At 46.8% G+C, this 25,847-nt stretch overlaps 1 protein-coding gene across 7 annotated transcripts in view; it reads right to left on the bottom strand.

Moving 5' to 3' along the window:
- The window catches only part of CDC42BPA (CDC42 binding protein kinase alpha), a 109,983-nt gene that overhangs the window by 22,888 nt on the left and 61,248 nt on the right, over positions 1–25,847 (bottom strand). For 2 of the 7 annotated variants that reach the window (XM_083175519.1, XM_083175525.1), the window contains exons 15-22: positions 23,974–24,079; positions 18,958–19,082; positions 13,718–13,823; positions 12,438–12,586; positions 10,262–10,353; positions 9,778–9,854; positions 6,059–6,175; positions 2,940–3,059 (exon numbers count right to left, since the gene is read on the bottom strand). In XM_083175519.1, the coding sequence (XP_083031645.1) occupies positions 2,940–3,059; positions 6,059–6,175; positions 9,778–9,854; positions 10,262–10,353; positions 12,438–12,586; positions 13,718–13,823; positions 18,958–19,082; positions 23,974–24,079 (892 nt within the window). The remainder of the gene's footprint in view (positions 1–2,939; positions 3,060–6,058; positions 6,176–9,777; positions 9,855–10,261; positions 10,354–12,437; positions 12,587–13,717; positions 13,824–18,957; positions 19,083–23,973; positions 24,080–25,847) is intronic. The other 5 variants (XM_083175523.1, XM_083175526.1, XM_083175522.1 and 2 more) reach the window with 4 other exon arrangements.

Below are 25,847 nucleotides of genomic sequence, written 5' to 3'. Positions count from 1 at the left end.
TAAGCTGGCCATCCACACCTACTATACCAGCGACGTGCCTTTACACATACATTATACTACCACACCAATCACATGGTTCCTATAAGCTGGCCACCCACACCTACTATACCAGCCACGTGTCCTTACACATACATTATACTACTACACCAATCACGTGGTTCCTATAAGCTTTCCTTCCACACCTACTATACCGGCCACGTGCCCTTACACATATATTATACCACTACAACAATCACATGGTTCCTATAAGCTGGCCACCCACACCTACTATACCAGCCACGTGCCCTTACACATACATTATACCACTACACCAATCACGTGGTTCCTATAAGCTGGCCATCCACACCTACTATACCAGCCACGTGCCCTTACACATACATTATGCCACTACACCGATCACATGGTTCCTATAAGCTGGCCACCCACACCTACTATACCAGCCACATGCCCTTACACATACATTATACTACCACACCAATCACATGGTTTCTATAGGCTGGCCACCCACACCTACTATACCAGCCACGTGTCCTTACACATACATTATACCACTACACCAATCATGTGGTTCCTATAAGCTGGCCACCCACACCTACTATACCAGCCACGTGCCCTTACACATACATTATACCACTACACAGATCACATGGTTCCTATAAGCTGGCCACCCACACCTACTATACCAGCCACGTGCCTTTACACATACATTATACCACTACACCAATCATGTGGTTCCTATAAGCTGGCCACCCACACCTACTATACCAGCCACGTGCCCTTACACATACATTATACCACTACACCGATCACATGGTTCCTATAAGCTGGCCACCCACACCTACTATACCAGCCACGTGCCTTTGCACATACATTATACCACTACACCAATCATGTGGTTCCTATAAGCTGGCCACCCACACCTACTATACCAGCCACGTGTCCTTACACATACATTATACCACTACACCAATCATGTGGTTCCTATAAGCTGGCCATCCACACCTACTATACCAGCCCCATGCCCTTACACATACATTATGCCACTACACCGATCATGTGGTTCCTATAAGCTGGCCACCCACACCTACTATACCAGCCACGTGCCTTTACACATACATTATACTACCACACCAATCACATGGTTCCTATAAGCTGGCCACCCACACCTACTATACCAGCCACGTGCCCCTACACATACATTATACCACTACACCGATCACATGGTTCCTATAAGCTGGCCATCCACATCTACTATACCAGCCACATGCCCTTACACATACATTATACCACTACACCAATCATGTGGTTCCTATAAGCTGGCCATCCACGTGCCTTTACACATACATTATACTACCACACCAATCACATGGTTCCTATAAGCTGGCCACCCACACCTACTATACCAGCCACGTGCCCCTACACATACATTATACCACTACACCGATCACATGGTTCCTATAAGCTGGCCATCCACATCTACTATACCAGCCACATGCCCTTACACATACATTATACCACTACACCAATCATGTGGTTCCTATAAGCTGGCCATCCACGTGCCTTTACACATACATTATACTACCACACCAATCACATGGTTCCTATAAGCTGGCCACCCACACCTACTATACCAGCCACGTGCCCTTACACATACATTATACCACTACACCAATCACGTGGTTCCTATAAGCTGGCCACCCACACCTACTATACCAGCCACGTGCCCTTACACATACATTATACCACTACACCGATCACATGGTTCCTATAAGCTGGCCATCCACACCTACTATACCAGCCACGTGCCCTTACACATACATTATACCACTACACCAATCACGTGGTTCCTATAAGCTGGCCACCCACACCTACTATACCAGCCACGTGCCCTTACACATACATTATACCACTACACCGATCACATGGTTCCTATAAGCTGGCCATCCACACCTACTATACCAGCCACGTGCCTTTACACATACATTATACTACCACACCAATCACATGGTTCCTATAAGCTGGCCACCCACACCTACTATACCAGCGACGTGCCCTTACACATACATTATACCACTACACCAATCACGTGGTTCCTATAAGCTGGCCACCCACACCTACTATACCAGCGACGTGCCCTTACACATATATTATACCACTACACCAATCACGTGGTTCATATAAGTTGGCCACCCACACCTACTATACCAGCCACGTGTCCTTACACATACATTATACCACTACACCGATCACATGGTTCCTATAAGCTGGCCACCCACACCTACTATACCAGCCACGTGCCCTTACACATACATTATACCACTACACCGATCACATGGTTCCTATAAGCTGGCCACCCACACCTATTATACCAGCCATGTGCCGTACACATACATTATACCACTACCCCAATCACGTGGTTCATATAAGCTGGCCACCCACACCTACGATACCAGCCACGTGTCCTTACACATATATTATACCACTACACCAATCACATGGTTCCTATAAGCTGGCCATCCACACCTACTATACCAGCCACGTGCCCTAACACATACATTATACCACTACACCGATCACGTGGTTCCTATAAGCTGGCCACCCACACCTACTATACCAGCCATGTGACCCTAAACATGCCCACATGATAAATCACGTGGTTCCACTATGCCGGCTACCCACACACATTATACTACACATACACTATACTAGCCGCCACCTGACTGCCCACGTGTGTGTGTATACTGTAACCAACAAGAAGGATTTATTCTGGAGAAAACAGGATACAACAATAATACTCCTTCATTGCCACCAGAGAGCAGCAGAGTAACCATTCCATTATAACCAAATACAAATATAACAAAATCTAAACAGGCAATAAAGGCCTGTCCACATGGTATTACACCATGAGGAGCACTGCAACTGAGGAGGGGAGTAGGTACCTCACTGGGCTCGATGTCGCTCATGGTTGACGGAGACCTGGAGCGCGATATGACCTGAGATTTCACGTCCTCGTCGCGTGAAGGGGTGTTGGACAGGGTAAAATTGTCCACGGAATCCATCTGGAAACACAGAAAGGGAACAGGTTGCTCAATACCAAGATATGCTGGTGACCCTGCCCCTAATTCTAAGGGATGAATGCAACTCAGGTAGAACGAGCGGCCTAACTCTCCCAAATTATAGAATGGGTGACCCTGGTGGGGGGTTGGGAGAAGCTCCTGCATTACTTAGGGGTGCTCCCCGGCTGTGTACACGCAACACTAACAGCAAAACCAACTCAACCAGCGACTGTAAGTGGTTTAGAGAAAGCAGCACTGTGGCCGCACTCTGTGGCCTGGTTAGCGGTGTTAATAAGGGGACACGGGTTAGCCTCCCGCTACAGGTAGGAATGGTTGGCATGGGAAATAGTATGGAGGAGTATTATGATAACACAAGGACAACGTATTTTGTATGGAAGGGGCCCGATATAAACCAGTAAATGTACAAACCAGCTCTACGGCCACTCTGGCCAGTGAGCAGCTGTCAGGAGAAGGACCAGTGGGTCCTGAGATCCCCTGCAAAAACTATCCTCCGCCTAAGGATTCTCTGGGCTTAGGCAGTGGGGACGATGCATCGATGTACAACCAACTCCCTCGCTTCAGAGCCACGCTCGTTGGTCATTCAAACATATTTGAATGGGTGGGGCTAGGGATGGACGTCAAAATGTTTCACTAGCATCAATGTTTTTGTTTCGATGGTAGTAGTTTTACCATTCGATGGTGGCATTCCATTGATTGTCGCCATGGTGTTCTGATGGTCCCACTGACGAGCCACACAACAGTGCTTCTGTGCATATGTGGCCAGGATGAAGATGTGTGCGCATGCACAAAAATGGCTTTTTTTGTTTATGCGACAATCATATACATTTTTTTGCTATCAAATTCTTTTGACCTGATCTCACAGTAATCACTAGGAGGTGAGGCTCTGCTGGACCTGATCTCACAGTAAGCACTAGGAGGTGTAGCTCTGCCGGACCTGATCTCACAGTAATCACTAGGAGGTGTAGCTCTGCCGGACCTGATCTCACAGTAATCACTAGGAGGTGGAGCTCTGCCGGACCTGATCTCACAGTAATCACTAGGAGGTGGGGCTCTACCGGACCTGATCTCACGGTAATTACTAGGAGATAAGGCTCTGCTAGACTTGATCTCACAATAATCACTAGGAGGTGGGACTCTGCTGGACTTGATCTCGCGGTAATCACTAGAGGTTGGGCTCTGCCGGACCTGATCTCCTACGGTTATCACTAGGAGGTGGGTCTCTGCTGGACTTGATCTCACAGTAATCACTAGGAGATGGGGCTCTACTGGACTTGATCTCACAGTAATAACTAGGAGGTGGAGCTCTGCCGGACCTGATCTCACAGTAATCACTAGGAGGTGGGGCTCTGCTGGACTTGATCTCCCGGTAATCACTAGGAGGTAGGGCTCTGCCGGACTTGATCTCACAGTAATCACTAGGAGGTGGGACTCTGCTGGACTTGATCTCACGGTAATCACTAGAGGTTGGGCTCTGCCGGACCTGATCTCCTACGGTTATCACTAGGAGGTGGGACTCTGCTGGACTTGATCTCACAGTAATCACTAGGAGATGGGGCTCTACTGGACTTGATCTCACAGTAATAACTAGGAGGTGTAGCTCTGCCGGACCTGATCTCACAGTAATCACTAGGTTGTGGAGCTCTGCTGGACTTGATCTCACGGTAATCACTAGGAGGTAAGGCTCTGCCGGACTTGATCTCACAGTAATCACTAGGAGGTGGGACTCTGCTGGACTTGATCTCACGGTAATCACTATAGGTTGGGCTCTGCCGGACCTGATCTCCTACGGTTATCACTAGGAGGTGGGACTCTGCTGGACTTGATCTCACAGTAATCACTAGGAGATGGGGCTCTGCTGGACTTGATCTCACAGTAATCACTAGGAGGTGGGGCTCTGCTGGACTTGATCTCACAGTAATCACTAGGAGGTGGGGCTCTGCTGGACTTGATCTCACAGTAATCACTAGGAGATGGGGCTCTACTGGACTTGATCTCACAGTAATAACTAGGAGGTGTAGCTCTGCCGGACCTGATCTCACAGTAATCACTAGGTTGTGGAGCTCTGCTGGACTTGATCTCACGGTAATCACTAGGAGGTAAGGCTCTGCCGGACTTGATCTCACAGTAATCACTAGGAGGTGGGACTCTGCTGGACTTGATCTCACGGTAATCACTATAGGTTGGGCTCTGCCGGACCTGATCTCCTACGGTTATCACTAGGAGGTGGGACTCTGCTGGACTTGATCTCACAGTAATCACTAGGAGATGGGGCTCTGCTGGACTTGATCTCACAGTAATCACTAGGAGGTGGGGCTCTGCTGGACTTGATCTCAAGGCAGTGGTAACTGAGGTCCTAAGTTAAAGCCCTTCAGCAGACCAGAAGACAGACCTGTTCCCATACAAGGGTGGGTCTCCCCACAGTGCCTTAGTATCAATTGCAAAACTTGTTTTTTTTATATTTATATTAATTTCCAACATTGCTCAGTAAAATGTTGATATTCCCATCTGCGAGTGTAGATATACTGTATTTATATACTACAGAATTCTGGTTACTCCCTCATCAGCAAAGCACTCACGCCCCAAAATCTAATAATCTCACCCCCTTGCCATGTTCTATGATAAATTGCACTTTTGCCCAACATTCTAATTAGTGATCAGATCTTACCAACGATTGCTGTACATATGCTTTTCTCAAAAACATCCGGAACCCCCCCCCCCCCCCCATTAGCCAATCATTTCTTCTGATTTCTGATGTAAAAATAATCCAATATCTTGGGAGTAAGCTCCTCTTGTAGAGACCACGTAGAACAATAATGTAATTCTAAACCTACACTGTGCAAATGATGGCTACCACAATGCTAACCCCGTGGCCCCCAGTGTTATTATGGCCAGGATTCTAGGGGACATGAAGCTCAGAGAGCATGCAGCGGCAGCAATGGCAGAAGAAGCCTGAAATGAGTGTAAACCAAAGACATTTATACCACAGGCAGAAAAGGGGGAGCACACATAGCAAGGCAGCCTCTTACACGTCTGCCTTTACTGGCAGGATTGCAGGACGGAGATCGCTTCAGGAGAGAGGAGAACAGGTTACACACTGGCTGCTCAGAGACAGACACAGAAATGCACAGTATCACAGACAGCCTGCAGGGGGCAGTGCGGACACACCACTCTGAGAAGACTCACACTGAACGGATTTTATTTAAAACTACCACGTACCACTGCAGGGCATTATAAAGTGACAGTACACCAGAGGTCCCAAAACGTGGCCCTCAAGGCACCCCAACAGTCCAGGTTTTACGTATATCCATGGCTCAGCACAGACCGTCAAATCAAATTGAATGAGGTGCTCATTAAATCGCCTGAACCGTTGGGGTGCCTCGAGGACCACGTTTTGGAACCTGTGCAGTACACACAATAATCTGGATATAATAAAGCATCCAATAATAATTGGGATATTCAACCTGATTTCATTCTGCACATTTAGAAATGTTCCTGATTGGGAACTAGGAATTTATTTTTGTCATTGACCTACAGACATGGGGCAGACTTTCCTGCAAATATGGCATGATGCGCACACCATTTCCAGAACAAAAGTAGCTCCTCTGGCATAATTAAAACTCCTATACCAAGCCTGGCCAACCTGCGACTCCCCCAGCTGTTATAAAACTACACATCCCAGCATGCCCTGCCACCGTTTTAACATTACCGAACAGCAATACTGTGGCAGGGCATGCTGGGACGTGTAGTTTCACAACAGCTGGCGAATCACATGTTGGCAAGACCGGTCCTAGGCTATTACATAAGGATCTGAGCATTGCTATGTCTTACGCCCTTATTATTAATAGCCCGCGAGTTGCAGGTACGATCGCGGTGAGTTCGCGGTAAAGCCAAACTGGTTTTATCTTAAAAATTACTGGTGCTCTAGAATACTTAGGGGGGGGGATTCAATCTAGGATCACGGCTGTCGATCCCTGTTGACAGCCGTGATTCTGGCCCTTTTGCGGTCAGCCCAACAGCTGAACAACAGGCGGGATTCAATGTCTCGTCTGGCGATTGGCGCAAAGGGGGCGTGGCCACGAAAACAGCCGGGGATTGGCGATCTGCGCCCGGGATCGCGACAATCCATCGGCCATTATCGGCAGAACGGGCCCGATAGCTTCTACAGGCGTGCCCGTTCTGCCGTGATCCCGCTTCAACGCTGTCCCTAAAGACAGCATTGAATAAGAAGCCGCCACTATTTCCCCCATCGGAAATATCGGCGGCGCATTGAATACCCCCCTTAATGTGTTGCTGGAATCGCCCTCCTGCCTCCAACTCGCAGGCTATTGAATAAGTGATTAAAATCCATTTTAAAACTGAAATATAAAGTAAAGGCTAAACTTCTACATAAACGTTTCCTCTGGAAATATGGTACTTGTTTCCTATCTGGGCGCCCACTAAGTTAATTGCGCACCATGCTATTCTCCGTAGAGAAATCTGATCGCATCGCATCGTACACATACACGATATTGAACGATGCGATGCGATCCGATTTCCCATAGGAAACAATGTTAAATGGATCAATTTACCCAAATCAGCATAGGGAAGAATGGTAAATGGGCCAGAAACCCCAAAAAAACCCACAGAGCAGTGGAATGTCCCCCCAAAAGTAGTTGACGCCATCCCGCCATCAACGTGAACCCGAAGCGTGGCGAGCGCAGCGAGCCCGCGAGGGGCGGCGGTACGCGTCCTCCGACCTTTTCATGCCCTACTATCCACTAGGGTGTGGAGTGAGAATAGAATAGTGTGGCGAGCGCAGCGAGCCACCGAGCCCGAAGCGTGGCGAGCGCAGCGAGCCCCGCGAGGGGCCGCGGATACCTTCACAGGTAAACGCGTCCCTTCGCGGGCTTCCCAGGTGTCTGCGTCGCCATGGACACCTGGGAAGCCCGCGAGGGGACGCGTATAACTGTGAAGGTATCCGCGTCCCCTCGCGGGGCTCGCTGCGCTCGCCACGCTTCGGGCTCGGTGGCTCGCTGCGCTCGCCACACTATTCTATTCTCACTCCACGCCCTAGTGGATAGTAGGGCATGAAAAGGTCGGAGGACGCGTACCGCCGCCCCTCGCGGGCTCGCTGCGCTCGCCACGCTTCGGGTTCACGTTGATGGCGGGGTGGCGTCAACTACTTTTGGGGGGACATTTCAATGTTCAGGGGTGTTTTTGGCCCATTTACTATTGTTCCTATGATAATTTGGCTAAATTGAGCCATTTCACATTGTTTCCTATGGGAAATCGAATCGGATCGCATCGCATCGTTCAATATCGTGTATGTGTACGATGCGATCCGATTTCATTACGGTGCCGTACGTAGAAAACCTGGGCGCCCAGATAGGAAACAAGTACCGGAAATATTATACGGGAGGATCATAGAACTACAGTACAACAAGAGCTGATGAGGATATCAAACATTGCATTTTATAATGAGAACACAGCAACTAAGCCAATACAAACGGGCAAATCAGCACATTAGCGGACAAAACAGATATTCAGCAGGACTACAACACCTACTGGCCAGGGGACTACTCTTCCTATAAACATGAATACACAGAGAAATGTAGGGGGTGATGTAGGCCCATCTCCTTAATCTCTTTCTACAGACCGAGGACCAATAAGTGTCTCTTAATTACTGGCAATGTGGATGATTGTCTTTAGAGTTGAATTCCATATACTGTATACATATTATAATATGCAGTATATCCAGCGGCACTCCTAGGATTTCTCAATGGTCATTCCCGACAACGGCTTAAAAACAAACAGAAATGTTACATTGCATTGAGCACTCGCTTCAGTGCATTCTTCATCTAAACATTCTAAGAGTGCCACTCGATATATTGCATATTCATTCTGCCTTCTGAGGGCGCTGGTAAAGCAACTTTGCCTACGATTTGGTCTAAGTGCCAGACTAATCTTTTCCATTGACCTGTCCATGTAAGATCACCCCACAAGTATAATGAGAAAACCATCTCCAATGGAAATGAGCAGCTTAGAATGGTCTGTCACTAGTAGAGGCTTCACTTATGGAGATCTTCCAATCTGCGGTTTTAACATCGTCTCCCAGAATCGCGTCATCTGTGATCCCTGAATCTAGAGTGTGATGTCATCGCTGGACTAGTAGAAGTGCAGCAATGACCCAGTTCTTGAGTTAAAGCCCTTGTTGGGGAAACTGGAAAACAATCACCTGCAATGGTGACCAGAAGATAGGCCTCTTTCCCTAACCAAGGAGGACACCACAACAAGGGCTTCAGACCGTCTTTGACAAGGTTGAGAACTTTCGGTTGCGTGCTCATTGAAAATTGCCATAATTACAGGCATGTCCAAACTACGGCCCTCGAGCTGTTGTGAAATTACACATCCCAGCATGCCTTGCCACAGTTTTAGCAGTCCCTAATAGCAAAACTGTGGCAAGGCATGATGGGACTTGTAGTTTCACAACAGCTGGAGGGCCATAGTTTGGACATGCCTGCACTATACCATAAGGGTATTCCTCTCAAATCCTGAGACATGGACGAATGCTGACGGCAGTTCTATACCTTCAGATTTAGACAGAAATGTTATGAGAGTCGACAAATCTGGTGCCCACTGGCCAGATTGCCCCCTATATGGGCACCGTAAGTCACGTCATTCTTCTGCCAGTGCCAATACTGCACAATGGGAAAGCACTTACCTCAAACTGATCCAGCACAGAGGTAGGTGCATTCAGAAACGCTAAGAATGAGTTCTGGGATTCTTGATGTTTGACACCTAAGGAAAGGAGAAGGGGGCACCAAATAAATATATGTAGCAGAGATCCTGGCACAAGTCCCTGGTACTGGAGTACATGCAGCATATCAGTCCCAGTCTACATATCTTGGCCATGGTGGTTATGTCAGTAATTCCGTGATCTGCTTCTATCTCAGGGGAAATCCACTTTCATTTACTCACTTACACGCCTCAGTTAGTGGTGGGCATACTGCAATGCCATGTAGCCTTGTACACTAAACCCTTATCCAATGATGTAGATCAGGTGTGACGTATACTCAGAGCTGCAGAGGCCTGGATGATCCCAGATCAGGAATCTCAGTCTATTTCGCCCAATGAACCGCTCCAAAGAAGTCCCCATGCACTAATCACCTAGCACCGAATGTTATCGCCGCCTACCCCACTATTACCTTTTTCTGATCTGAATTCCTCAGTTTCCCATTTCAGCTTCTCCACCTCTGTGACAAGTTCCTGGTTCCTCTTCTCAGACTCCTGGAGTTTGCTGATAATGTAAATGAAACGCGTAAGGTGCTGAGATTCTTCTGGTCTATATTCCAGTATTATTCCTCATTTATTGTGAACATTGGAAGATAAAGGGGGGGAAGTCAGCCCTGGGATACACTACACAATGCTACACTGCACAATACCGCCACAGGGATACACCGCACAATACACTGCCACTGGGATGCGCTGCACAATATATTGCCCCTAGGATACACTGCACAATACCGCCACAGGGATACACCGCACAATACACTGCCACTGGGATAAACTGTACAATATCTTGCCACTGGGATACGCTGCACAAGATACTGCCACTGGGATACGCCGCACAAGATACTGCCACTGGTATACGCCGCACAAGATACTGCCACTGGGATACGCCGCACAAAATACTGCCACTGGCATACGCCGCACAAGATACTGCCACTGGCATACGCTGCACAAGATACTGCCACTGGCATACGCTGCACAAGGTACTGCCACTGGCATACGCTGCACAAGGTACTGCCACTGGCATACGCTGCACAAGATACTGCCACTGGCATACGCTGCACAAGGTACTGCCACTGGGATACGCTGCACAAGATACTGCCACTGGGATATGCTGCACAAGATACTGCCACTGGGATACGCTGCACAAGATACTGCCACTGGCATACGCTGCACAAGATACTGCCACTGGGATACGCTGCACAAGATACTACCACTGGGATACGCTGCACAAGATACTGCCACTGGGATACGCTGCACAAGATACTGCCACTGGCATACGCTGCACAAGATACTGCCACTGGGATACGCTGCACAAGATACTGCCACTGGGATACGCTGCACAAGATACTGCCACTGGGATACGCTGCACAAGATACTGCCACTGGGATACGCTGCACAAGATACTGCCACTGGGATACGCTGCACAAGATACTGCCACTGTGATACGCCGCACAAGATACTGCCACAGGGATAAATGGCACAATACGTGCTACACTACTGATACATCGGGCACACACTACACTGGGGCCCACTTGTTTATAACACAATATTTAAACAGAACTACAGCGACCAATGAGATGCTGCCTCATCTGCACTAGCTAAAAATGAACAGGTTTCCCGGCTCAGTGCAATTTACACCTGACTGTAGTAAATGAGATTATAAACAGAATAAATGGCCCCTACCAGCCGGAACCAGTCTCTCTGTTATATGAATCATCCTGGTAGTAAACATTATTAGCTATTAGGAGTCGGTCGATTTATCTTCATCAGTCAAAATTCCAGCAAAGTGCGACTGTCGGCATTTTCAGATTATTATTATTATACACAATTTCCTTCACTGTGTTTCCTACCCAAGATAAGTACAGTAATCATAATTATTTCACCTCATTTCACTCACAATAAACATGTTCCAAGAGTTTACAGTAGGCGATAGTGTGAAGAATGAAGCGACCACTAGATGGCGTCATTAACCGTAGTAGATGCAGATAAATTAACAGTTTGGTTTGTATCACAAACTCTCTCATTAATCTGCTAGTAACATTCACAGATACAGGACTAGTAACATTTAAGGATCCTTACTTAGAGCACTAGAGAGTACTCTATGGCTTGTAATAAAGAGGAATTTGGGTAATAGGCAGCTCAGCCATTTTTTGGAGAAAGAAAAAAATGAGTTACATATTTTGATGCCACCAGGTGGCGCTACTCTAATACAAATCACTTGAACAGCAATACAACTGCTCAGTGTGTCCTCCACTGGGGTCAACAACAAACAACAGTTTCCATTCGAAAAACAGTATTCTCTATAGAAAAACATAACAAGTGGAAGTGGAATAGACAGCATAAGATGTCTAATGGTCATAGCTAAAAAAACACCCACATGTAAAAGTTGCACGAGGTGAGGTGTGATAATCGGGGTGGCCACACGTCTGAATGTGGTGATGAAAGCTATTCTTGACATCTTGGCCACCCCACACATATCGGACCAAATACCCAAGGGTGCAAGAACAGGATGAAGTCGTTTAGCTGGCCATTGGTTTAGGTAAATTCTAATCTCTGTCGGCGGTAGGGAAGGATGAGGGAAGTACGTACCATTCAGTAGCAATAATGGCTGCCTTTGCCTTGTTCAGTTCCTCCTGGATGTTTTGCTTGGCTCGGATTTCAGCATCCAGAGCGGACTGAAGTTCCAGCCTGGCCGACATGTCCAGCTTTGCAAAACGGCGCATTTTCCAAGGCATGTCCTGCAACACGAGCAGCAAGAATTACTGCAAGGCTCTTACACATGCTGTGATACATGTTACTCTGTGCCCGCTCATCCGGTACTGTAGGTACACAGTGTGGTCTGTGTGTGATGCCACTGCCCCCTTAGCCTGGTAGTTACTCTGTGCCCGCTCATCCGGTACTGTGGGTACACAGTGTGGTCTAGGTGTGATGCCACTGCCCCCTTACCCTGGTAGTTACTCTATGCCCGCTCATCCGATACTGTGGGTACACAGTGTGGTCTGTGTGCGATGACACTGCCCCATAGCATGGTAGTTACTCTGTGCCCGCTCATCCGGTACTGTGGGTATACAGTGTGGTCTGTGTGTGATGCCACTGCCCCCTTACCCTGGTAGTTACTCTGTGCCCGCTCATCCGGTACTGTGGGTATAGAATGTGGTCTATGTGTGATGCCACTGCCCCCTTACCCTGGTAGTTACTCTGTGCCCGCTCATCAGGTACTGTGGGTATGCAGTGTGGTCCGTGTGTGATGCCACTGCCCCCTTACCATGGTAGTTACTCTGTGCCCGCTCATCCAAGTACTATGGGTATACAGTGTGGTCTGTGTGTGATGCCACTGCCCCCTTACCATGGTAGTTACTATGTGCCCACTTATCCAAGTACTGTGGGTATACAGTGCGGTCTGTGTGTGATACCACTGCCCCCTTACCATGGTAGTTACTCTGTGCCCGCTCATCCAAATACTGTGGGTATACAGGGGTAGATACATGAAGCAGTGATAAGGGAAGAGAAGTGATAAAATGCCTGGTACTGTATCACCGGCCAATCAGCTCCTGACTGTCCCTTTTTAAACCCAGCCTGTAACTTAACAGTCAGGAGCTGATTGGCCGGTGATAAAGTACCAGGCACTTTATCACTTCTCCCTTATCACTGCTTCATACATCTACCCCACAGTGTGGTCTGTGTTTTATGCCACTGCCCGCCTGCTATGGTAGTCACTCTGTGCCCGCTTGACCAGGGACTGTGGGTATACAGTGTATGATGCCTCCAGCTCCTGTGGGTGATGCCACCCCTCGCCTTTGCCAGCCGGCAGCTCACTGCTGCATCTTAGGCTTAGTAGCAGGCTACCGTGGCTGTCACAGGTTTCTTACCGTGGATCTGGCACCGAGGCTGGAATTCCTTAGAGTCTCCAGTTCCTCCGTCATCTTGGATGCCAGGGCCTGGAGATAACCTCGGGCGTCCTTCTCATCGCTCACCCTGACAGGAACACAAAATAAAACGGTGAGAACATTCTGGACGTCATACTAACAAGTGAGTTATATCAGCGTCACGCGTCTCCTGCTCAGTTCCATTCAGTCCATGAAGCAAAAACTCAGCGCCTGCGGCTCGTCACAACGCTGCTCGCCCGGTGGTCTCAGGATGATGGCCGGAGGAGGGAGGAATGCTTGGATGGTACAAATATACAAATACTGGAATGCAGCCACCATTATTCCCATGTCATGTTACAATGTTGACATCTAATATGGACACCGTAATGTCTACATTTTTACTTTGGACAATCTGTGTCTCTGGCCTGGTGGCTGGGAAAGAGTTAATGGCTGGAGCTGCTTGTAAATCCCAGCTTGGCCGCCGTCCAGATACAGAGACTCTTCTATTCCTGACTGTCCGTGGCGAGGATGAGGGGACGGAGGGAACTTTACAAAACTTTTCCCAAATAAGGACAATGATGCTGGGCTGTGAGCAAGGGCCACGTTCCCATAAACAGCCGACATTTACTGCCGCAGCGGAGCAGCATAGTGAGAGACGCCTGCACAGCCAGCAATTTATGTCAACATACACGAAGTACACTGCAAAATACAGCACACAGGCTATGCATACTCTCAAGGGGAAATAGGCGGACACACGTGTAATAACTCGCAGCAAATAGCTTTGATGACTGATGGTCAAGATAATGGAGCAAATGTTGGTTGCTGCACATTTCCATATAAATCACTGCACTCACTCACACTCTCTCTCGCACATTTCCATATAAATCACTGCACTCACTCACACTCTCTCTCACACACACACACACACATAAAAGGATTAAACACTTTTTTGAATGACTTATAAACATAGATGTATGCCCTGTTTCGGAAGCCGTAGGCAGGGATGGGCTTCATGTACAGAAAGGGATCACTGATCCCTACTGTATATATATGCATCTATCATACAGTATATTGGTATATCTATGGGATATGGTCATATTGTCTACAGCATTTAGGTCTACAAGCATTAGGTCTACACCACTAGGTTGACCTGCATTTAGGTCGACATGACTGAAGGTCGACAGGGTCATTAGGTAGACTTTTATAAGGTCGACAGGGTCATTAGGTCGACATGGGGAAGGTCGACAGGCAAAAGGTCGACATGGGGTCATTTGACTGTTTTATGAGTCGACATGTGCCGACAGGCGGTATTTCATGCCCTACCATCCACTAGGGCATGGTGGGAGAATAAAATAGTGTGCCGAGCGTAGCGAGGCACCGTGCTCGAAGCATGGCGAGCGCAGCGAGGGGACGCGGTGCTATGTTGACTGTGTCAACGCCTCAAAAAAAAAAAATGTCGACTTTTTCACTGTCGACCTAATGACCCTGTCGACCTAATGACCCTGTCGACCTAACCCATGTCGACCTTCAGTCAGTCGGTCGACCTAATGGTGTAGACCTAATGCTTGTAGACCTAAATGCAGTCTGACGAATGATCCCATTCCATATCTATCTATGGCAGGGGTACCCAAAGTTTTTGAATCACGGCACCCCAATGCATCAGAAATGTTTTTGCAGCACCCCTAGTCTAAAGGTTTCTTATTGAGAAGGTCAGGACAAATATTAAGTTAAATAACTGCGAGGAGTGACAGGCGCATGCGCTGTACAAACATGTGTACTGCACATGCGGCCAGCTTCTATGGGCTGCTTGGGCAACAGCCCATAGAAGCAATCTTGGTCCCGGTACCTGTTCAATACAAATGACAGGCACCGGGACCAGCACGTGCAATCGCCGTTTTTGCATGGCAGCCCGCACAAAGGCGTCCCGGAGGGAGGGAACACCTTTGTGACGCCAGTGCAGTGTCACAGACTGCATCTGGCTTCACTACAGTGGTAGATTTTACCTGGGGGGGGGCTTCAGAAACTTGAATTGGTCCTGGACCACCAACCCAGGGCACCCCTGCAAGTCACCTAAGGCACCCAGTTTGGGAACCACTGATCTATGAGCTAGATTCAGAGTGAGTCGTAGTTTAGCGAGAATTCGATAAACTACAAATCCTGTCGCTAGCAAGCGGAAAGGGGGGGGGGGGGGGTGGAGGCCACCCCAGTAAAGTACTTGCACGGTACTGGCTGTGAAGCCAAAATGCACCATGGTGTGATGAAATAGAATAGTAAAGGGTGGTGTACCACACTCACAGGTAAATACACAGACTTGCACATAAAGGGTTCTTTAAATCCTTGATCTTCAACTCATAAGAGAAAGACGCATATAATTTACCATGGAGATATATTATCAGCTTAGAAGGAAGCTCGTACCGTACTCACACAGCTAATGGTGATGACCATCATGTAGAGGTTTCTTTGGTAATGTTCCTATCCAGGTCTACTGAGAGATCTCTTCTAAACTGAGGTCCCTCAGCTCACTGCTACCGCTCTAAGCGCAGGTCATTACCATTAAACGTGTGAGTGCGCCTTTCTCTCACAAGGTGGGGATCAAGGATTTAAAGAAACCTTTACGCGCACGTCTGTGTCTTAAGGTGCCCAAACACAGGCCTGGTTTGGCCTGTTTTCATCCGAATCCCACGTAACAGCCCAATATAGCGGATGAAAACTGACCCTGGAGATCTTACGTGTAGCACATAAGATAAGTTAGAATCGGATCATCAGCGGCACATCAGGAACACCTACGATGTATCACATCCGATTTTCCTTGAACTTTCCTGGCAGTTCCCTGAGAGTTCTTTCACATGCGATAAAATCGTATGTGATTTATAACATGTACAAAATGGCACATCAAGCGCCAAGTCACATGCCGGGAGAGTTTTTTACTTTGTAAATCCATTTGTTGTAACCGTTATTTACCTGTGAGTGGGGTACGCCCCCCTTTACTATTATATTTAATCACACAGTGGTGAATTTTGGAGTAATACATACTACACTATATTTGCTCCCTTTTAGGAGAACACTTGTCCAAATCAACCCACATAATGGGACAGATATGAAATTCACATCACAGACTACTGAATTTATGTAATGTTTTGAGTACGGACATGTTTGGGGTGACAGAGGCTGTGTGCGACATTGCACAGCTGCTACGACCCTCCCCCCTAAATTGATACAGAAATGTCTGCGTTGTCCAGACCGCTCACCCAAAACGATGTGTTGCCGCCCCTGGATAGCACAGAAACTGCCATCTAGCCTGTGACATGGCAGTTAGGAGCCGATTGGTTGGTATTTTATTTATGTGCACTTTATCGCTCTACAAGGGTTAGAACAAAGACCCCTGCGCTTTGATCCGTCCTGGCCTAGGATTCTGAATAATACCAATTAATATTCTTTATGTAACAAATGTGGTTAGACACAGGGCCGCCTCAGTAGCAGACCGCCATTCTCGGGTCTGATCGCAGGAGAAAATTACATTTCCCAGAGGAGACGGGATAACGATTACATAACTTCCTCCTAATATTTGGCATAAAGCAACGTGTTACTATGAGGACGCATAACGTGTGTATACAGTAATCCCAATGAGACAACGTACATGATGACACAGAGGATAGAATCTGCCGGCTACATGTCAGCGTCACACATGATCATACCCGGCTGACTGGTAAAACAATTATGGGTCAATCATTTCCCCCAGAGAACATATAAAAGCTGGAAGCAGGAATTACCAGCCCCCGGGGGACCGTTCTCACGGACTCAGTCTGAGGGTTACTGCAGGGTCAGAACTTCCCATACACAAGGATCCGCCGCCAGCATTCCTGTGCCCCAATTCCAATCTCCCTGCATATTTTAGAAGAATTCCAAATCTTCTGCTTCTGCTGCTGAAATAGTCATCAAATTCTGCTACTATTATGGGGTTATAGCATAAATGATAGATTGACTCCAGGTCGACCAATAATGGTCGACAGTGGGTAGGTTGATACCTTTACATGGTCGACATATAAAAGGTCGACACAAGCAAAACGTTGACACCTGAAAAGGTCGATACGAGTTTTTCTTGTTTTGTTTTTTTGTGTATATGTCAACATAAGTGTATTATATAAGTGTACCGCTTACACTCGCCGCGCACAGCACACTATTATAGTCTGTCTCTATGTCCACTTGGATGGTAAAGAATGAACCAAGTCGATCCAAACCAAAAAAACACACACACAAAAAAAAAAAAACTTGTGTCAACATTTTCAGCGGCAACCATGTCGACATTGATTATGTCGACATACCACTGTCAATCTAGAGTCAATCTATCATGAGTCCAGATACCTATTATCTAGCCTGGGGTAATTACTGCTATATAATTATGGTGCCGAGAGGCTTTCTGCAACGTAATTCCTGAATGGGGTTCTTCCACCTTCATCCAACTTGCACCAACTGGCTTATATGTGATCTCCAATGCTGACACACTGCCCTCTCTGCCACAGCTATCAGAAATCAGGAGGTTACAGATACTGGTCACCAAGGTACGTGACCAACAGCTGCCTCGGCATTTAGGGCCTGATTCAGCATGAGCGCATTTGGTCTGTAGATCGATGGTGTGGGTGCGCGCTTGCGTATCGGCGAAAATACGCAAACCCACTGTGCCAATGCCTTGGGCGACTATCACAGTCGCCGAGGTGTTTGAGCAAAGGGGGGCGGACAAGGGGGCTGGTGCATGAGGACGACCACCGTTTTCTGGGCGTGCCCGCAAAAACGGTGGGTGTCCATGTGAAAGCAGGCGGGTTGAAGTCTGCAGGGGCCACCCGCCCCATCTTTGTCCAGGTCATAGATAAAAGTGAGCCTAGAATGACTTATTTGCCAACGGGGGGAAAAAAATAATTTGATGATCGGTGACCATCGAATCATTTTCCCCGAACACTCGCTTGCAAATGGTTGTGTGAGCGTACGCATACATTCTAATGGGGATTTGCGGGGGAGGCGAGCGTTCCTTCGTATCGTTGGTATGTACGCTGCATAATTAATGCTACTGAATCAGGCCCTTACTGTAGCAAAAGCAATATACAACTCTACTTATGATACACGCATGCCTGAAAAGCACAGAAAGAACCCACCAGCTGTTCAAAATGCAGATTATTGCAACAACAGATCATCGCTCCCTACTGTGGTCCCATGGTAATAAGCACCGCAGCGGACACTGTAATACCAACCATTGGATGATTTCTGTGATCTGCGCCTCCCAGTGCGCCACTGACTCCTTCTTGTCGGCCAAGTCCCTCATCTCCTCTTCCAGCTGCCGGTTGTTGACGCTCTGCCTCTCAAGCGTGGCGGTGAGCTGGAATCAAACGCAGGTCAGTACAGTACTCCTAATACTAACTTATCCAGCATACTAAAATCACTATAAGCCTTGGTACAAGGACAACGTACGTCTGCAGGAGCAGGAATAATAATAGGAAGCACAGACATGTGTAGTTACAACGTGGAATTGGAAAGCAGAGGACTGTGGGTAATAGGAAGCACAGACATGTGTAGTTACAACGTGGAATTGGAAAGCAGAGGACTGTGGGTAATAGGAAGCACAGACTGTCCATGTGTAGTTACAATGTGTAATGGGAAAGCAGAGGACTGTGGGTAATAGAAGCCCAGACTGTCCATGTGTAGTTACAACATGTAATGGGAAAGCAGAGGACTGTGGGTAATAGGAAGCACAGACTGTCCATGTGTAGTTACACTGTGTAATGGGAAAGCAGAGGACTGTGGGTAATAGGAAGCACAGACTGTCCATGTGTAGTTACACTGTGTAATGGGAAAGCAGAGGACTGTGGATAATAGGAAGCACAGACTGTCCATGTGTAGTTACATGTAATGGGAAATCAGAGGACTGTGGGTAATAGGAAGCACAGACTGTCCATGTGTAGTTACAACATGTAATGGGAAAGCAGAGGACTGTGGGTAATAGGAAGCACAGACTGTCCATGTGTAGTTACACTGTGTAATGGGAAATCAGAGGACTGTGGGTAATAGGAAGCACAGACTGTCCATGTGTAGTTACAACGTGTAATGGGAAAGCAGAGGACTGTGGGTAATAGGAAGCACAGACTGTCCATGTGTAGTTACAACATGTAATGGGAAAGCAGAGGACTGTGGATAATAGGAAGCCCAGACTGTCCATGTGTAGTTACACTGTGTAATGGGAAAGCAGAGGACTGTGGGTAATAGGAAGCACAGACTGTCCATGTGTAGTTACACTGTGTAATGGGAAATCAGAGGACTGTGGGTAATAGGAAGCACAGACTGTCCATGTGTAGTTACAATATGTAATGGGAAAGCAGAGGACTGTGGGTAATAGGAAGCCCAGACTGTCCATGTGTAGTTACAATGTGGAATTGGAAAGCAGAGGACTGTGGGTAATAGGAAGCACAGACTGTCCATGTGTAGTTACAACGTGTAATGGGAAATCAGAGGACTGTGGGTAATAGGAAGCACAGACTGTCCATGTGTAGTTACACTGTGTAATGGGAAAGCAGAGGACTGTGGGTAATAGGAAGCACAGACTGTCCATGTGTAGTTACAACGTGTAATGGGAAAGCAGAGGACTGTGGGTAATAGGAAGCACAGACTGTCCATGTGTAGTTACAATATGTAATGGGAAAGCAGAGGACTGTGGGTAATAGGAAGCACAGACTGTCCATGTGTAGTTACACTGTGTAATGGGAAAGCAGAGGACTGTGGGTAATAGGAAGCACAGACTGTCCATGTGTAGTTACACTGTGTAATGGGAAAGCAGAGGACTGTGGGTAATAGGAAGCACAGACTGTCCATGTGTAGTTACACTGTGTAATGGGAAAGCAGAGGACTGTGGGTAATAGGAAGCACAGACTGTGCATGTGTAGTTACAACGTGTAATGGGAAAGCAGAGGACTGTGGGTAATAGGAAGCACAGACTGTCCATGTGTAGTTACAACGTGTAATGGGAAAGCAGAGGACTGTGGGTAATAGGAAGCACAGACTGTCCATGTGCAGTTACACTGTGTAATGGGAAATCAGAGGACTGTGGGTAATAGGAAGCCCAGACTGTCCATGTGTAGTTACAACGTGTAATGGGAAAGCAGAGGACTGTGGGTAATAGGAAGCACAGACTGTCCATGTGTAGTTACAACGTGTAATGGGAAAGCAGAGGACTGTGGGTAGTAGGAAGCACAGACTGTCCATGTGTAGTTACAACATGTAATGGGAAAGCAGAGGACTGTGGGTAATAGGAAGCACAGACTGTCCATGTGTAGTTACAATGTGGAATTGGAAATCAGAGGACTGTGGGTAATAGGAAGCACAGACTGTCCATGTGTAGTTACAACATGTAATGGGAAAGCAGAGGACTGTGGGTAATAGGAAGCACAGACTGTCCATGTGTAGTTACAATGTGGAATTGGAAATCAGAGGACTGTGGGTAATAGGAAGCACAGACTGTCCATGTGTAGTTACAACGTGTAATGGGAAAGCAGAGGACTGTGGGTAATAGGAAGCACAGACTGTCCATGTGTAGTTACAACATGTAATGGGAAAGCAGAGGACTGTGGGTAATAGGAAGCACAGACTGTCCATGTGTAGTTACACTGTGTAATGGGAAAGCAGAGGACTGTGGGTAATAGGAAGCACAGACTGTCCATGTGTAGTTACAACATGTAATGGGAAAGCAGAGGACTGTGGGTAATAGGAAGCACAGACTGTCCATGTGTAGTTACACTGTGTAATGGGAAATCAGAGGACTGTGGGTAATAGGAAGCACAGACTGTCCATGTGTAGTTACAACGTGTAATGGGAAAGCAGAGGACTGTGGGTAATAGGAAGCACAGACTGTCCATGTGTAGTTACACTGTGTAATGGGAAAGCAGAGGACTGTGGGTAATAGGAAGCACAGACTGTCCATGTGTAGTTACAACGTGTAATGGGAAATCAGAGGATTGTGGGTAATAGGAAGCCCAGACTGTCCATGTGTAGTTACACTGTGTAATGGGAAAGCAGAGGACTGTGGGTAATAGGAAGCACAGACTGTCCATGTGTAGTTACAACGTGTAATGGGAAAGCAGAGGACTGTGGGTAATAGGAAGCACAGACTGTCCATGTGTAGTTACAATATGTATTGGGAAATCAGAGGATTGTGGGTAATAGGAAGCACAGACTGTCCATGTGTAGTTACAACATGTAATGGGAAAGCAGAGGACTGTGGGTAATAGGAAGCACAGACTGTCCATGTGTAGTTACACTGTGTAATGGGAAAGCAGAGGACTGTGGGTAATAGGAAGCACAGACTGTCCATGTGTAGTTACAACGTGTAATGGGAAAGCAGAGGACTGTGGGTAATAGGAAGCACAGACTGTCCATGTGTAGTTACACTGTGTAATGGGAAAGCAGAGGACTGTGGGTAATAGGAAGCACAGACTGTCCATGTGTAGTTACAACGTGTAATGGGAAATCAGAGGACTGTGGGTAATAGGAAGCACAGACTGTCCATGTGTAGTTACACTGTGTAATGGGAAAGCAGAGGACTGTGGGTAATAGGAAGCACAGACTGTCCATGTGTAGTTACAACGTGTAATGGGAAATCAGAGGATTGTGGGTAATAGGAAGCCCAGACTGTCCATGTGTAGTTACAACGTGTAATGGGAAAGCAGAGGACTGTGGGTAATAGGAAGCACAGACTGTCCATGTGTAGTTACACTGTGTAATGGGAAATCAGAGGATTGTGGGTAATAGGAAGCACAGACCGTCCATGTGTAGTTACATGTAATGGGAAAGTAGAGGACTGTGGGTAATAGGAAGCACAGACTGTCCATGTGTAGTTACAACGTGTAATGGGAAAGCAGAGGACTGTGGGTAATAGGAAGCACAGACTGTCCATGTGTAGTTACAACATGTAATGGGAAAGCAGAGGACTGTGGGTAATAGGAAGCACAGACTGTCCATGTGTAGTTACACTGTGTAATGGGAAAGCAGAGGACTGTGGGTAATAGGAAGCACAGACTGTCCATGTGTAGTTACAACGTGTAAAGGGAAAGCAGAGGACTGTGGGTAATAGGAAGCACAGACTGTCCATGTGTAGTTACAACGTGTAATGGGAAAGCAGAGGACTGTGGGTAATAGGAAGCACAGACTGTCCATGTGTGGTTACAACGTGTAATGAGAAAGCAGAGGACTGTGGGTAATAGGAAGCACAGACTGTCCATGTGTAGTTACAACGTGTAATGGGATGTTGGGAATAAAAATGATTAAATAATAATAGATTAATTACAACAAATAGACTGTATTAAATATAAAAGAACATCCTACCTTGCTATCTTGTATGTGTAACATGTTATATGTTACGTAACAGACAGGAAAGTTGTTTTTTCTATATAAAACGTGACACCAGGAGCTGCTTAATCCGAATTAGAAAGAGCGCTGGTTTGGGAGCGTAAGGGGTAAATTGACTAAGATGGGAGTTCTATTGAACACGAGTTGCCCATAGCAACCATCAGATTCTATCTAATATCTTCTAGAAGGTGCTAAATAAATAAGTAGAATCTGATTGGTTGCTATGGGCAACATTCCATCTCCTATAGAATTCCCATCAAAGTAAATTTACCCCCTTAGCAAAACCTACATTTTTTTTAAATCCAATTATCAAACTCCAAAATGTAGTATTTTGGTGTAAGAAATGTAAGTCTATTCTTTGTAATTATGAGATAGTAAGATCCCTCAATACTACTGCAAATAGGGCCCGCGGTACCGGATGCAGCTTCTGGCTCCTCACTGCCATCTGTAGATGAAGGACTATAAGCAGTACCTAGAATCTCCCGTAAATCGTCTGGGGGGTGGAGCTTCCAGCTTTGTGGCTACGAGCATGCCCCTTGTTAAGCACTTCTCATACGCAGCTGTGTCGCTGTGCTGGAGACAGCAACACTGCAGCATGTACCCGCCCAGTGATCAGGGAACAAAAAGGATCCAAATTATACAATTAAGAACATAAAATAATAAACTTAACTCCACCTCTGATACTAATGTAGAGCGAATACGTCAGCTGCACACAACAGGCACATCAAGCACAAGGATAGAATGGTATGTAGGAGGCACGAGGGACAGGATGTCTAACACGGCTTATGACGCTAACGTGACAAACTCAGTTTTATTTGGTTTAATGACGTTATCTGCAATAACCACTGGATGGGGGCAGAGGGGAGACCCGGTACCTTGTCGAGTTCACTTGAGATCCTCCTGTTCTCCTCTGACAGAAGAGCCCGCTCACGCTCAAACTTCTGCTTCACCTCCGCCTCAAATTCTTCCCTCTCACTTTGGCTGAGGATAAAAGAAAATGTGGGAGGTTATTCCATGTGTCTATTACGGTTGTTATAGGCAACACGCGAACAACTTAGGGGACCGCTCACACTCGTTCTTTTATTTCGAAAATTCAAAAAGACCTATTGTAGATGTGCGGAAAAAACAGCTTGTTGAATTACAGCAATCAGCACTGCACAGAGTGTTTCAGCAGCCCTGAATACAGATGTTTTCCCATACATCTATGGTCCATGCGATACTAGTCGCATTATACATAACTCGGTAGCGCTCGGTGTCTTTTTTCTTTTTTTTGCGACTTTTTCCATAAATTAGCATCTTACCTCCAAATTGGATGCACAAGCATCTTCTGCTGATTAAAAAAAATGCGGTAGCACGTGACTGCCGCTGTATCTGCATGAGAAATGGTGTGGCTGTGATCACCGCCAGAAACCTTTATATAGTGTTCGGTCACAGGCAACCTAACCCCAGCAAGGGGGCGACTGCCCCAATCATACCCCCTGTATCTGCCTCTGGGCCTAATGCAAAAGCAAGAACAATGATTGATGGCGTTGGTCCAAGTGTGATAATGTGCAAGAGTTTGTAGAAAACTAAAGAAAACCCATGATAAAATTCTATAATGAATTTGTTTCAAATGTTTTAAAAATAAAATGTTGATGGGGCTTTTGAGAGGACACACAAGCATCTTCAGCTGATGAAAATGATATGCAGCATGACAGGTGACAGTTATGGAAGGAAATATGGCAGCGAGCATCAAGCACCCTCTAAATGATTTTCTGCACCAGCAGAACTGTCGCACCTTTCTAGTAATGGGTAGGCTGGATGGTTCTATCATCTACAATGCATACAAATACCGGTCTGGTTTAGCTCTGCTTTAAAGACGGCTTCAATTACGTACATTATGTACTATTCTGCACTGTGGACTTGAAGCGGGATATCCTTCACAAGGAAGCAGCGCCTTCCCTTTCAATGCATCATGAGGCATTTGAGGGTTTGTTTAGACATAAATCTCCCCAGTTAAAATAATGTGATCCTTTGTGGATTTACAGCCCCAGCTCTCAGAAGGATACTTCGCCTTTTTAGGGTTGATCATCAAGATGCACAAACAAGGGCGGCTAATTCTGGATTTACAGCCACTGACATCTGCAGTCACGGCTGGCACGAGTCGCTGGTGTAACACACAGATCCTGGGGGCAGCTCAACACCGCAAGACGGTACCCAGAGGGCAGGACAGACGTACAGAACTGGCACTGCCATGGGGAGTGGGTGAGGATATTCTACTGGTGCTATTACTGACATAAGGGACAATTTGTGATTATGATTTAATGTGGAAGTTATTTAAAAAGAACACGCGTGTGTATTTCTCTTTATTTAGGTACAGACGTGTGCGGTGGTCCCTATTACTCTGCGCAGGGACAAGGCTAGAATACAAGTAATAAATCCTAGCACTGCAATGCGTGATGCCGGTTCCGCTTTCGCAAGTACACGGACATGTTGGTGGTACAGAAATACTCTGTGCTGCTGCTAACACTCCAATATGCTGTTTAGAAAAGGTCGGTTCTAGATGCCCATTATCCCTCTCCTGCTCATCAGCACATCCCAGGTTTGAAGACAAACAATAGGTGCGGCGAACATCAAGAAATACATGTAATAAAAACATAAATCGGCTACAACACTGCGGTTCAGTCACGGACAAGAACACTAAGTTACAACAGCTGGAATGCTCAGAAATGGGAGTACTCTTTTTTAACAGAGTAACCAATCAGGACAC

Source organism: Crinia signifera, chromosome 3, assembly GCF_055691185.1.
Source record: "Crinia signifera chromosome 3, ASM5569118v1, whole genome shotgun sequence".
Classification (NCBI taxonomy): Eukaryota; Metazoa; Chordata; class Amphibia; order Anura; family Myobatrachidae; genus Crinia; species Crinia signifera.
Note: the sequence above shows the minus strand (reverse complement) of the source record. Positions and strands in the feature narration are given on the sequence as shown.